Below are 15,987 nucleotides of genomic sequence, written 5' to 3'. Positions count from 1 at the left end.
GATCTCTAAGCTATAGAGCAATGGGCAGCGTTAGGTAAACCCCCCCTAGAAACCATTCCATCTCCCAGGAAGTCTGCTGAAATGGAAAGTTTTCTTCATTCATTTTTGTCGTGGCTGAATGCTGTCCCAAGCTGCAGCTGTGATGTCATGCTCCGGTCATTCTGTATCGGATGCAGCAGCCGTATTCTGTTTCGGATGTACTGCTGTTGTACCTGTGGTTAAAACCCCACGAACTAGAATCTGTGTAGCTGGAAATCTCAAATGTTTTGTCCACCTTTTCCACTTTACAAATGAAGGAAAAGAAGAAATCAGATCTTAAGGTGGTGACTGTGCTCTGTGAAGTTCAGTTCCCAGGCTGGACTTTCTATTTTGGGCTTTTACTTCATATCAGATTTCAAAGCTTTTTTTTTTTTTTTTTGGCTCCTATTGTCATGAAGACTAACATTAGACAATATATGCATAATTTTTATCAATTAATTGACTTATTCATTAACATCCCAAACACTGCTCCCCTTCCCTCACAGAGTCCCTCCCCTTATCCTCTGAGAGAGTGAGCCCCCATGGGGATTCCCCGTACCCTGACACATTAAGTGTCTGCCTGATTAGTCGCATCCTCTCCCTCTGAGGCCAGGCAGGGCAACCATGAAGACTGAGCTGCCTGTCTGCTACCTATGTGCTGGGGGCCTCAGTCCAGCTCATGTATATTCTTTGCTTGGTGGCTCAGACTCTGAGAGCTTCCAGGGGTCCAGGTTAGTTGATTCTGTTGGTCTTCATGTGTGGTTCTCATGCCCTTCAGGGCCTTCAATTCTTCCCCCACCTCTTCCATAAGTGTCCCTGACCTCTTTCTAATGTTTGACTGAAAGTATCTGCATCTGTTTTAGTCCTTAAGAATTCTTGAAACACAAGCTTGATTTGAGCTATCACTTAAATACAAGTTGATACATTGGGATACAAGTCTCCTGGAATTGCATTCTTCCTGTATAAATTACTATTCCTATGCGAAGTGTTATTTTGGCTTCCCTGTCTGCAAGCCTTGTGCTTATCTTCTAATGTGTTTGCAACACTGTGTCTGTATTTACTTTCCAGATGCAAATACTGTGATAGATCATTCAGCATTTCCTCCAACCTGCAGCGACATGTGCGCAACATCCACAACAAGGAGAAGCCATTTAAGTGTCACTTATGTGACAGATGTTTTGGTCAACAAACCAATCTTGACAGACACCTGAAGAAACATGAGAACGGGAACATGTCTGGTGGGTCCTCAGTGGTGTTATGGGGAAAAGGTGGCTTATGTTTTTGTATTGTGTAATTTTGTCTTCCATTCCATTTTGACACTAAAATCTGATAGTCGTCTGGAAGTTCATACCACATTTCCCTTGAGGTTTTGAAACACGTGAATAAGGCAGCTGCTCATGAACATGTCTGTGAAACTCCATGGTCTTGTTTAGGTTTTATTTCCATCCAGTTGGGTTTATCTCAAAAGGCAATCTCAAGCAAAGACAGACATGACCTAGAGTCTGCACAGATACATGAGTTGGAACGTTCTAAATTGCAAAGAATTCTCTTTTCATCTATTCACAGAGTATACATTCTAAGTGCAGCAGAATCCCTGAATATTAGCCTAGAGAACATAGTCTCTCTGATAATTTTATATAAGACAAGGTATTGGAAGTGAACACGATCAGAGAAATAGGTAAAGAATGAGCATATCTTCCACTTTTGTCCTACAATCTTATCTCACATTAAATAACCAGCAACTCCACTACAGTCCCCAGCCTTCCTTGGAGTCAAACCTACTGTATGTGTTGAACAGAAGAGATTCTAGATCTTTGCTTTTGAAGTTAGATAAGCAGCCAGGATCTAGCATTTGTCTGCTGGTGTAGAGATACATAGACAATCTGCAATTCTTTGAGTCAAGGAACTGGGTAGGGAGGATGGTGAGTGAATCCCATATTCAGGAAATGGGGATTCAGAGAAGGAGAAAGAAACAGATGTGCAGAGCCAAATCATTTTCCTTGAGTAAATTATTTTGTTGATTCTTTTTTAGCTGTACGCAACATTGTATATGATCTTCGATGGTAACAATGTATATGTATTTCCCTAAAGACAAATTTAATTAATGTGGGGCCCAGGAATATGACTTCATGGTAGAACAGTTACTTGGCATGACCTGGGCTCTTGAGTTTGAGTTCTACTTCTGAAAAACAAAACAAAACAAAACAAAACAAACAAAACAAACAAAACAAACAAACAAACAAACAAAACCAAACAAACAAACAAAATACTTTCTAATGTTGAATGCTTCATTTTGACTTTTAACCAGATAATTTCTTTAAGATGAGGGAAAGTACTAACTTCCAATTGTCATATGGATGGTAATAATAAACGATTAAATTGTAGGTACATTATGGGAATGCATAAGCCATATAAAGCCTGTGTTTGCACAAGACATGGTGATACATGAAGTACTTACAATGGTGTGAGTTTGTGTAAACCAATACAACAGCTCTGTGACACAGGTGCCATGACTCTAGCTTTGCTAGGAGCTGAGGACCATCCTGTAAAAGGCAGATCCATTATTGGCCTCTTCATGTTGTGCCAGCCTCTGGGCTCTTTCTGAGTCTACACCCAGCTCCTTGTAACAAAACACAGTATGGAATGTAAGGGGTGGTTTTAGCCCTTCACCTTCTCACGCGCTTTAAGCACAGCAACACCAGACCTGTGCTGCTTACAACCAGTACTAAGTGTGGTGTGTGACCTCAGAATTGGCATGTAAAATTTCTGTAATATCTTATCCAATCTTCTCATACAAATAAACATACTCCAGTGCTCCACAAGATAAGAACAAGGGAGTAAGAGAAATGACCGCCTTGGCAGTTTATAATTCTTGATCTTGGAGTCTCAGAACACTCTCAAGAGGCTTTCTTATGCGCATGAGAGTTACAGTTGCTCGTCCTCCCTCACATTGAAAAGGGCAAGTTTGAAGACATGGTACTGCTCAGTTCGTACAGAATGAAGTTCTAGACAAGTTGCCATTAGCAGGGGTTAGCAGCCATCTTCTCACCAAGGCTCTCTCTCCCACTCAGGGACGGCAACGTCCTCGCCTCACTCAGAGCTAGAAAGCGCAGGCGCAATCCTGGATGACAAAGAGGATGCTTACTTTACAGAGATCCGCAATTTCATCGGGAACAGCAACCATGGTAGCCAGTCTCCTCGGAACATGGAAGAGAGGTAAAACAGGTCTTGAGGACATTGCTGTACGCATGTGTCCGGGACTATAGTTAATACTGATGCTGGTGGCTGGGGCTTTTTTGAATATGGCTATATAATGTTACACATACTAGCTAATTATTTTTTCTTTATCATGTGTGTGTGTGTGGAGTGCCTGTGTGTATGTTTACATGTGTATGGGTTCCCATGTACATGTGTACATATGTTGTGGAAACCCGAGGTTGAAATCGGGCATCTTCCCCAATTATTTTGGGGCAAGGTCTCTCAGTCAAACCTAGAGCTCACTGATAATTGATAATTTTGCTAGCCAGCTTGTTCCCAGCATCCTTAGTCTCTGTCTTCTGGGCTCCTATGTCCACCCAGCTTTTTGTGGGTTTGGGGGACCCCAACCTTTGTCATCTTGATTGGACAGCCAGTACTTTAGGTGCTGAGCCATTTCTTTAGCGCCATATTAGTTAATTTAATTTTCACAATGACCTCATAAAAGTGACTGTAATGTTATCAGCAAAGGATTGGGGACATCAAAGGTTAATGACTTGCCAGAAGTCATGTAAATAATTGATGAGTTGCTACCTGGGGTATTTGTTTTGCAGCCCATGTCACTACCAGGTAGTTCTGCTTACCTTGGCAGCTAAATAATTTATTTTAACAAAAAATTTGAATACCAGAAGGAAACTCACTATTGGGATTCAACTGAACCACTGGCCATTGTTAGCTTTTATTATGTCTCATATGGTATTAACAGGTAACCCATGACACATTTCTTGGTGTGTCTCCATCTTGCCTATCTCTGTTTTTATATATCAGGGTCAATTTGTATATGAATTACACATTGATTAGTCCAATATATTTTGCCCAAAAGCTATTTGAGAACTTTCCAATTAATATCCAATTATTTCCCTGTGTTCTTATTATTTATTATTACTCTCAAACAGGCAGGTGTACTAGCTTTGGTGGGTATAGCTGTGCTTGATCTAGTATCAGCATCTGGATCAAGCACATTAATAGAGGAGAAGCTAATGCTGTTGATAATTGCTCATTCATCTGCACTTGACTGTGTATGTATGTAAAGTTAATAAAATGGTATTTTGCCCAAACTTTTCTTATGTATAACTTTCTTTATCATTAGGTTATAACTAAATATCTGGTATTGAAGAACTATGCTTCTCTGACCATAGCCTATTAAGTTGGAATATTTTAAATATTGTGAACTTAGTTGATGAAGATTCCATGGCTTTTAAACAGAGAAGGGTTATTGTGCTGTGTGCTTAGCTTAATTTCATATGCTGAAAAAGCTAAGACTAATCATTTCAGATTGTGTTTCAAGGAAGTTCATTTCAGTTAACAAATGCTCTAACCAAAATAACAGCAAAACAGGCAAACACTAGTTCTTCATTTTGTATAACTGTAGCTAAGGAGAAGAGAAAGAAGATACGTTTAGGCATCTAAGAAGTTATAAGAACTACAGCATTTCCTAGTTGAATGTACAGATCCCTCTGCTTGACTCTCTCTGTGTCTTAAGTGTGATTAAGACAGGGCCATGGTTCAGCAGTACAAAATGGAGCTAGTCACAAACATATGCACCTTCAGGTCTGATTCAGTAATGCAAATAAGTAATACTAAAAAATCACCATTGGGGTTCTGAAAAGTCTATTCAAAATTGATAGCTCAGAACTGGTGACTTCGAGGCTGCACAGCTGCAACATCTGGCCTCAACATGTCTAAACATAGAAGTAGAGAGCCGAGTCACTTGACTTTGCCAGCCTCAGCAGCTATCAGGCTACCTTTGATGAATAATTTATCCCAATAAATTGCCATATTTGAAAGCATAATTAACAAATAGGTTTTCTTAATCGTGCTGGTTTTTGTTGTTTTTGGTTTTCATCCATGGTCTCTTTTGTTCTTTTACTTTCACTTTCTCACTTAAAACAAAAAAGTAACAATTTCCATCCATTCAAGCTAGCAAGTTGGCAGTATATCTGAAAACTAATAGTTTATGTCTGTGAAAAAAATATGTTTTCATCATTCTTTTTGGTAAAAGAGGTTAAGAGGTTGTATAAAATGTTCAATAATGATGTTACTTTTTCTGGTCAAATGCGTTTGTACTTGGCACTTGCATCGTTTGCAAGACAGTTTCATGCATGTATCTATTTATTTCTGGGGAATCTGAACATTAAGGTGTACATATTTTTATGGGGAAATTTCTGCATATGCTTTCTGGTCTTTCATGAACTAAAAAATCATTTCATGTCATACATAAGAATCCCTGTCTACAACAATAACTGAAGACTGTGCATTTCTGATACAGTAACTAGATAGAGGAGCATGGTAACAGTAACTAGATAGAGGAGCACGGTAACAAAGCTTACGGGGACCTAGGGTTTAGTTGCATGGGTGCCCGTGAGAGATCACATCTTTACACACTTTCTTAGCCTGGTCACCTTCCCTGTTCATGTATGTTTCAAAGGCACACCCTTTTAAAAAGAATTTGTAATTATGTCATTTTTAGACTCTTATAACAGAACATATCCAAATTTTCTTTATATTGATCACTACTCTAGCATCATACATGCCTCCACATTCCATAGATGGAATTTGTATAGTAAGTTACACTTGAGTCATCCATAGCAATTCTTACAAATGTAAGCAGAAATATTATGGAGGACATTTTAATTTAAAAAGTGATACTTTGTATTGTTAGCTGTGGCTGCTAAGTCAGTTTCAAAAGCTGTTAGCTCATTTAAATTTCTAGTTGATATACCCTCTCTGTGTTTTCTTGGAAAACAAAGAACTCTTTCGCTGTTAAACAATTTAAGATCACTTAGAAGGAGCCAAGATAAGTGGGCTCTCAATAACTCCAAGCTTGAGTGTCGTGCCCAAGAGGAGATGATTATACCTGTAATCCAGGAGCAGTGAATACACGTTGCTCCCTGGCAGCCCCTTTCACATTGTGTTTGGAGTCATAGATTCAGTTTGTGTGTGTGTGTGTGTGTGTGTGTGTGTGTGTGTTTAAGCTGTTGTCTGTCATAATTGGTCAGGGATATATGTTTTCCAGAAATCAATTACTTTAAATGGTGGGTACTTAAATGGTAATTACGTACATTATGCAGAGAAAACATTCATGTGCTTGTATATTGCACACACCATATCATTTATCAGCAGTGATAAGAAATCAGAGACTGGGGCTGTTTTTCCTGTTCTGCCAGAGGCTGCATTTGTAGTCCAAATAATCAGCCAATTATTTTTTTTTTCTTTGTGTCTCCCCTTTGTGAAGTTACATTATTTTCCCAAGGTTGCAACGAGGCACACACAATACAGATTTCTTTTGTAAGCGTTGACTGTTTAAACTCTTGTTAGGCAGATGAGCTAACAGCATGTTTAAAAATCAAGCCAATAATCGGTCCGTTTACTCTTTATGCTCTTGAAAGGATGAATGGCAGTCACTTCAAGGATAAAAAGGCTTTGGCAACCAGCCAAAATTCAGATTTATTGGATGATGAAGAAGTAGAAGATGAGGTGTTGTTGGATGAGGAGGATGAAGACAATGATATTCCTGGAAAGCCCAGAAAGGAGCTGGAGGTGACTGGTTTAGACGAGGAGATCCCGGACGATGACTACGAAGAAGCTGGTGCCCTGGAGATGAGCTGTAAGGTGTCCCCGGTGAGGTGAGTGCCTTGCTATAAGGGAAGCCAAGGGACAGACTTGGGGGAGTGTTGTGCGGATTCCTCCTGCTCCGCTCGGCTACTGGAAGAATGTGTTAGCTTATGGGGAATTTGTGAAGTAACAAACCATGAAAGTTCAATTTGACCTGGGAAAGGCACACACAGTGCGTCAGTTTTACATAGAGGGAAACGAGGAGGCAGGGCACAGGATCCACAAGCACGTAAACACATTAGTATTTGTGGAACTCCGGTGGCCCCAAGGCAGGAAGGATGAGTGAAGATTACACGAGTACTTAAATTGAGATTCTATGTATGAACTTCATGAAAAAATAGATATTTCATCATGACTGAGTCTACTCAATAATCTACTATAATCATAACTCAAGACATTTAAGATAAATTTTACAGATGATAGATTTTTTTTTAATTGGAAAGACTCAATGGATAGTTAAAGTGAAGGGAATATTATATTTCTGTGATGATAAGGTATCCTGACTGAATATATTCATAAATGACTTTATTTTAAAAGAAGTTTTCAAGTGTATGACTTCTGTTCCCACACATTGTGGGATGTTAATATGTCATTGACTTTACTCTAGATATATGCTTGGCTTTAGTCAATAAAATATTAAAGGAAATATATATCAAGATATGGTATTTGTAATTACTTTTAATCTAGTGATTATTGCATGCTACTTGACACAACAAATGCAATATGAAGTTTGACAGCTGTTAAGATAAAATTGAAAATGACTTGATGAGACAAAAAAAGCAAAACCTGCCTAAGAAAATCCAATTTCTGTGCTTTCCCATTGGTTCATTTTAGGTATAAAGAGGAAGACTATAAATCTGGCCTTTCTGCTCTAGATCACATAAGGCACTTCACAGATAGCCTCAAAATGAGGGAAATGGAAGAGAATCAATACACTGACGCTGAGCTGTCCTCCATTAGTTCTTCTCATGTGCCAGAGGAGCTTAAACAGACGTTACACAGAAAGTCCAAATCACAGGTACAGACTGCTGTGGTCCACACCACAGGACCCTGCATGCAAGCGTGCATCTCTCTGACGAACCTAAGCAAATATGGTCACCTTGCAGCATTCTAGAAGCCAAGCAGATTTGGGTGCTTGATTGATGATGTCCCTGGTTTTGCTCTGCTGATGATCAATGCCAAAAGTAACCAATGCAACCATTGACATGTAAACTTCCATAACAAGCCTGACCCTGCCATGAGTCTCCTGTTAGTTCTTTTCCCCTCTGTTTTAAGAGTACACACACAACTTTCCTTCAGATTCTCTTGGTAGCTCAGGATTGTTTTCTGACCATTTTGTCTCTTTAGTTTTTGTTGGCATACTTGTGTTCTGACATGATCATTTTCTATCTACTACATCTAGTGAATTCTTATGTTTAGTTCATTTACTATTCATCAGATAATGAACTCCAGAGTTTAGAGTTAAACTGAGGCCAGAAATGAAAAGATCTGCACCAACTTAGTGACATTTCTGGAAGTGAAGCTTTGAGTCTTCACTGGGTGAGTGATTACCTCTGACCCATGAGCGACTAGAAATCACCCCAACAAAGGATTCACAAACACCAATAAGAGAGCCTCAGTTCTTTTGTTAAAAGATAAAGGGAGTCAGTTAATATAATTTTTTTATGACATCTACACTCAACTCAATGTTTATTCAGGCCACTTTAAAAGGACAAGTAACTTGTATTTTTTTCACACTGTTGAATTGTGTGGTTCACTTAGAAGATTTTGGAGGTGGCATGGCATTTCATAATAAGTGGGCCATATTAACATGTATGTTTAGATACAAATTCTTTGAGATGTTTTGGGTTGGTCTTAACAGTGATATAGTAGAAAAATCTATTGTGATTGCTGATTGTCTTGAGAATTTGACTATAGATGTGGAGCATGTTATAGCAGAAGGATAAAATAATATAAATCATTGGCAATCCTTACATTCAATAAAAGTATGTGAAATTATGTATGGAATAGAAAAAATAATGTTCTTTTCAAAGTGGATACAGTCAGTAATCATCTACATAGTGGGTTTCTACAGCTTCTATCATCTTGGCAGAATCATGTAAATTAAGAAAGGACACCATTTCCTCATTGTAAGAAAAGGGTGGGAAAGTTACCTCTCTTTTTTTTCTATGACACAATAGGCTAAACATGACTTCTCAGTTCCTAATGTTAACATTAAGCCACCCAGAGCCACTTAGAGCTATCTGAAAGAAGTGGTGGCTTCAATAAATCTCTTTTTTTTCCAGTTGTCAGAGATTCCTAGAAGAGCCAAACTTTCTTTTAGTTCTTCCTCCCCAAATACTGTAAAACATATAATAGCTATAAAAACTATCCTATATAAAAGAATGCCAAAGGGTCTGAGGATGTAGAGACAATGGCAGTGGCATGCCTCTAAGGACCCACGTTTTGAGGTCAATGTCCTGCCTGGATATGACAACAGCTACCTAAGGTCTCAATAAATATAAGGGTGTGTAAACAAGCTGGTATGTTTTTACTTCAATATTCTTATATGTGTATATATGGATATTCTATCAAATACTTGTGTAAACTAAGTTGATCAAGAGTCTCTTTATTCATTCACTTGTCATTCATTCATTCATTCATTCATTCTCTGGTTCAACAGTGGTGTGAACCAGACAACTGGCTCTGGGGAACTGGACATTCATCCCCATGTTCAGTCGCCAACTGATTACCAAAGAGCACACACTTTGTGTCATATTTTAAAAATAGTCTTCTAGTGCTTCTCTCAAGTATTTATACATTAACTCTCTGTAATTTTATAGTCATTGAATCCAAAGTCATTGATCAGCAAAATAGTGACCTTATCTTGCTGAGGGAATTTCCTTGAGGAAAATTATATTCTAGAACAACTAATTTTCTGATAGGTGCCAATTTTCATGGAGCATACAGAAGTGAGTATTATGCTTCCTCTATAATCACTGGAGATAGTACTATTATATTTTATGGTTGTCTCTACTTTGTATAAGGAAATAAATTAAAGCTCAAGAGGTACAGTGACTTCCCCAAGGTCACCACAAAGGACCAGTCTGTATTATCTGTCCTTAATTCTTTAGTTAGCACAGTGCCTGACAATGGTTAAACAATGTTAGTTAAACACTGAGATTTTTGTGCAAACTCAGAAGGCAAATCTCACATATAAAATCAAATGTGGCTCAGTCATTGAAATACTTGCTATGTAAGCATAAGCACATGAGTTTGAATCCCAGAACTCATGGAAAGAAAGCCAAATATGATGGAAGGAGGGTCTCTGATGCTCACAGGCCAGCCAGCTAGCCTCGTTGGTGAGAGTTCTAGACCAGGCATAGACCATGTTTCAAAACATAAGCTGCACCGTGCCTGATGAACAATATCCAATGCTAACCTTTAGTTTCTATGTAAACACATGTGTGTGATCATGTGTACATGTAATTCTCATGTGCAGATATGTGCATATGTGCACACGCACGCGTGCACACACACACGCTCACACACAAATAAAAAAGACAAGTATGTGCATTGAGAGCAATGATCCAGCAAATCAGAATCAGCCCTTAATCTGACCAAATACCACGGTGAGAGAAGAAACCACAGGCTGGCCACATGTCTCAGCATGACTCCCTGAGATGAAATTGTGCTGAACAACAGAGGCATTTGTCTTTGTTTACAGACAGTGGAATGTCTCTGGCAGGACTTTAATGATTCCACTTCAACAGCGTTTTGACAAGCAAGTTTAGCAATGGATGAGACCTACAATAGCAAATCAACAGTGAAAAGTTCACTCACAAGTCAAGACCAAACACTTCATTTGAATATTTTACTTGGCAATGGTGAGGGAATCTCTAAATAGTTATTTGGAACGTGGCCTGATCACAGGGAAGAAAGTGTCCCTCCTGTCAGGGCACTTCTGTGCACCGTCTGCTCAGCAGAGTTCTGAGTACGGGTGGCTTGGAAGTTGTTGGGTCCTCATGCTTTGTTTTCTTTCTTGGTGGAACTTCCCTGGGCTCTTATTCTCAAGGGTGTCAGGTGTCTACAGTAGGTATTTTAAGCACAAAGTAGAACTTGAGAAAGGCCACTAGATTGAAAGTGAGCAGAAATAAGCCCTAGATGCATATTGTTGAGGGACCTTGGAGTGGTCATTTACCTTCAGAAGTCTGGCATCCAAGGTGCAAGGGTCAGAGCATTCCCTACATAAGTCTGGCCAAGGTGAGCACTGATTTTATGCCATTTTGATAAAACACAACACAACCCTACTTCCAAATATGCTCATGAAGTGTGCTTCCATCCAGGCTCTCACGTCTAATACCTGTGGATTATCTTATTTAGATTAGATCTGCTGTTTTTGTTCCAATGCCACTCACCGAATCTCTCCGTTTCATTCTAGGCATATGCTATGATGTTGTCACTGTCTGACAAGGATTCCCTCCATCCCACCTCCCACAGTTCCTCCAACGTGTGGCACAGCATGGCAAGGGCTGCAGCAGAATCCAGTGCCATCCAGTCCATAAGCCATGTATGACATTGTCAAGGTTGACCAGAGTGGGACCAAGTCCAACGGTAGCATGGCTCTTTCATACAGAACTATTTACAAGACTGCTGAGCAGAATGCCTTATAACCCTGAAGGGTCACACATTTAAAGTCTGGTGACCTTAAACTGAACGAGTAAAGAAAGAGAGAGAAAAAGGAAGCTATTTATTCTCAATATTTTGTTTTGCACAGCCAAGGCAGCTGCTGACTTCTGGAGGATCAATTAATCCAAAATGATTGGAGGGGAAAGAAAACCTCACCAGGGAAGGCAACTTTCATTCCCCTGCCGCAGGGCATGGGTGGCTGAGAGGAGCAGTTGAAATGGCAGCATTGATATAAATGGACACTTCATACAAATCAAACTCTACTCTACAAGATCACCTGATCTGATCGGGAACAGTGGCTTCTAACTACCAGATTTTTTTTTTTCCTTTTTAAAGTTTTATGTAATTTAATCTTTTGCAGATTGAAGTAGTCAGAAGAAGTGCACAATGATTATAGGAAGTGATAGCAGGAGTTTTTGTCACACCCCCCCCCACACCCTCTTAACTTTGGCCTTCTTGAGTACATTGTTTAAAGCTAGGGGGAAAAAAAGGGTATGTGTATATTGTAAACTATGGATGCTCATGCAGAGAGGTTAAGTCGGTGACATAACTGTTTATCACCAGTACCGCTGTACCACTAATACGATGTTTGCCAAATCCTTGTAATGACATCTTAATTTTAGACAATCATGTCACTGTTTTTAATGTTTCAATTTTTTTGTGTGTTGTGTGTATCATGTATTTATTTGTTGGCAAACTATGGTTTGTTGATCAAAAAGAGCACTGTTCCCGTCAGCCACTATTTTATGATGTCTGAGGCACACCCCTTTCTGAATTCCAAGGACCAAGGTGACGTGACCTGTGTATGGGAGTGCCCAATAGTGTTTGGCTTTTCTTAACATTCCTTCCTTTTTGTTGTTGTTGTTTTGTTTTCCTTTTTAATGAACTAAATACAAATAGATGCAACTTAGTTTTTGTAATACTGAAATCGATTCAATTGTATAAATGATTATAATTTCTTTCATGGAAGCATGACCCTTCTGATTGAGAACTGTACCCCATATTTTATGCTGGTTGTCTGCAAGCTTGTGCGATGATGTTATGTTCATGTTAATCCTATTTGTAAAATGAAGTGTTCCTGACCTTATGTTAAAAAGAGAGAAGTAAATAACAGACATTATTCAGTTATTTTGTCCTTTATCGAAAAACCAGATTTTGTTTTCCCTTTTTGTTTGTGATCTCATTTGGAAATAATTGGCAAGTTGAGGTACTTTCTTCCAATGCTTTGTACAATATAAACTGTTATGCCTTTCAGTGCGTTACTGTGGGAGGAGCAACTAAAAAAAAAATAAAGACTTCCAAAAATCATGAAAAATAATGACTCCCCTGTGTGCTGCTTTCTTTTCTCATGCAATTTTAGTTCCCTTCTGGCATCCAAATGATCTAAAGATACAGTGTTTAAAACCTTGATGCCCTAGCAGATTTGGGGAATGTAAGCATGCTTGTAAGGTTTTGAGATGACACAGTGATAGATCGTAGCCAGCAATGAGTTCTGCAGCTTGTGGTGAACTTTGCTCACAGTGCAAGTCAAGACCCGTAGGCAGGCTCCAATTCCCAGCTCTGGCGTTTCTCCAGGGCTGCAGCACACACTGTAGTCGGAACAGAGCACAGCCTGCAACAGTGTTCGCTAGGGAGCTTCCTGGTGTTTCTTTCTTTTTTGTCTGGATGGTGTATGTGTTCCAGGTATAAACCCAGGGACTTACACCACACACTAGACAAACAGGGTAGCACTGAAATATATACCCTACCTTTGATTTTTCTTATAATAATATTGATGCTATTTAAATTCATAAGCACAGAAACACTATTCATTCCCCTAGGTTCCTTTTAAGATTATTTTATTTATATACATATAAGTATCAGGCATCCTAGAACTTGAGTTCTAGGTAATTATCAGTCTTCTATTGTGGGTGCTAGAAAGGGAACCCAGGTCTACTGCCAGAACAGCAAGTGTTCTAAACCACTGTGCCATCTCTCCTATGTTTCTTTCACATTTCTGCCCAGATTCAAAATATCATTATAAAAAGAAAATAACTAAATCATTGTAGATCATGAAAAGTTCTTCAGTTATATGTTGAATCAAATATAGTTTCTTCAAATTTTCAATATTGTTGAAAACTAGGGCTCTTCTGCTGCCATTTGTACAAATGAGGACATGATAATTGTCATGTACATTCTTGCTCCTGGGAGCTCAGGGCCACATGTGCAGCGCTGTGATGGGATGAGAGAGGTTGCTTCTTGCATATAATTCAGTGTCAGATTAATTCTAAATATTGCTATTATAGGAATATAATTCTGGGATTTAGTGTACAGATGTTATAATAGAAAGTAAACAGGATTTTCAAGAAATAACCTTAAGGTATACTCCCATAACCAAGAAACAGAACACAATTATAGCATTTGACTGTACAAGCAACACAAGGGAGAAGGCGGAGCTCTGGGGAAAGAGGCAGTTTAGACTATGCCTATGCTCACAAATAGCAATGAGTGCAATTCAGTGCTGCTAGCTTCCTTGTAGACTTCGATGTTCACATTTCCATGATTTGCTAGAGTTTATGCTCTCAAGTTCTAGGAAGCGAATCAAGATTTACTTCTTGTCTCTTAGTCACTTGCTTTTGTAATCACTACACCAACTACCTGCCCTGAGAAGAGTCAATGATACCATCAGGAGACTATCTAGACACTGGAGACAGAAGGCCTGGATTCGAGTTCCCCCAAACCTCCTCTGGGAAACCAGGGGCTGCTGCCATATGATCTGCTTCACTGAGTGGCTGCATCTGTGGAGACGAAAACCAGAGGATGAGAGCTCAGTGGGAGAGTGCTGAACTCACAAAGTCCTACATTCAATCCCTCAGCATTGCACATTAATTCATTAATTAGTTAATTAAATTTTGTAAAGAATTTGTAGTAGTTCTTAATGTGCAAAACACTTTATAATTTTTGGGAGGATTTTAAAGAATATAATATACAATATTTGGGTATATATATATTTACTGTGACATAATAATACGTATATAGAGGCACATATGCAAACATTACATGAGAACAAATTTATAAAACAGCAGAGATCTATTCTACATTATTGTAATGAGTGAAAGGGAAGTTTCATACAAAAAAGTTAGGAATATTTCTCTCTCATTCTGGCCCTTGTATTTCTGCTTGGTTTTATGTGATGGGAATTGAGCCTGGAGCATATTAAACATGTGATCTACCACTAAGCTATGCCTCTTACTGTAGACATGTTTCTTGAAAAGCATACATAGGCTTAAAACAAAGGAAGTTAAATCCTTTGAAAATGTGAAACAAGCAGTGTCTACTTGTTTTCTTTAATTGATAAAATTACATATATTAATGGTATATGCGATTGTGATATAAGTGTATATTAAGGAATGATTAAATTACTTAACATCATGCAATTTATGAGAAGACTACTATATCTGTTCTTTAAATTTAATATGCAATATATTGTTATTAGCTATTGCCACTAATATATGTATTAAATAAAGTTCTTGACATTTATTCAAATATAATTCTTTGAAGCTTCCCAAAAGTTCAAGAATAATTAAAAAAAGACATTCAAATAGATCATTCATTCACTTGATTTTCACATGGCTGCTACCTACAATCCTATTTCAGGAAAAATAATATTGTTCTTGCAATTACTAATGCAAATGTGATATATACATATCTATCTATCTATCTATCTATCTATCTATCTATCTATCTATCTAGTCATTGCTCATTTAATGTGCATAACAGGGAGACAGGGAGCTATCTTCCTGTTTTAGAGATAAGGAAACTAGAGCTGAGAAACTGCTATTGGCTGGATGTGAATGTGTAGTTTGCAGGGAACACAGTGTCTTAGATATAATAGTTCATGTACAGGAGAAGAAAGAGAATATTCCAAAGCTGAAGAAATGTGCCCAGTGAGAAACCAAAGTGAGGCTGCACCTCTGCAAATGTGCCCAGGAGACAGTGAGGCGGCTGAGTCTTGGCAGAAAAGAGTTTGAAAGATACTGCCAAGTACTTGTTCCCAGGTTTTAAAAAACTCAGGTTATTCCAAGTCAGAGCCAACAGTACCAGTGCTTTTGAAAGACCCTTAGTGCTTTATTACTAAGTGTCTTGGCTGTCTTTTCTGGATCTTGTAAGCTCGATGGACCTTATTTTTTCTAAAACAGAAGATTTTTCACAATCTTATGTTTTGAATTGATTAACATGCAATGATTTAAGCACTTTCAGAAATGGTTAGACTCAGGAGGAAGCAAGCATAAGAGAAGGAACAGTTAAGAACTGTCCTTGTTTGTTCTCCTTGGGCTTTAAAGGGATTGTCAGTAAGAGGGGTATGGGGAGGAGAAGGGATGGTACAGAGGGAACCTTAGCAAGCAGGTTGGAGATTTCCCCCCAGAGATGAGGGTTATTGTTTAATTGTTC

General features: G+C 38.6%; 1 protein-coding gene across 1 annotated transcript in view; it reads left to right on the top strand.

Moving 5' to 3' along the window:
- Positions 1 to 12,874, top strand: part of Mecom (MDS1 and EVI1 complex locus) — a 555,241-nt gene extending 542,367 nt beyond the window's left edge. The window contains exons 13-17 of the mRNA XM_021157314.2: positions 1,087 to 1,256; positions 3,090 to 3,234; positions 6,663 to 6,899; positions 7,723 to 7,906; positions 11,309 to 12,874. Of these exons, the coding sequence (XP_021012973.1) occupies positions 1,087 to 1,256; positions 3,090 to 3,234; positions 6,663 to 6,899; positions 7,723 to 7,906; positions 11,309 to 11,443 (871 nt within the window). The 3' untranslated portion in view covers positions 11,444 to 12,874. The remainder of the gene's footprint in view (positions 1 to 1,086; positions 1,257 to 3,089; positions 3,235 to 6,662; positions 6,900 to 7,722; positions 7,907 to 11,308) is intronic.
- Positions 12,875 to 15,987: the final 3,113 nt, after the last annotated feature.

The sequence above is a fragment of the Mus caroli genome, chromosome 3 (assembly GCF_900094665.2).
Source record: "Mus caroli chromosome 3, CAROLI_EIJ_v1.1, whole genome shotgun sequence".
Lineage (NCBI taxonomy): Eukaryota > Metazoa > Chordata > Mammalia > Rodentia > Muridae > Mus > Mus caroli.
Note: the sequence above shows the minus strand (reverse complement) of the source record. Positions and strands in the feature narration are given on the sequence as shown.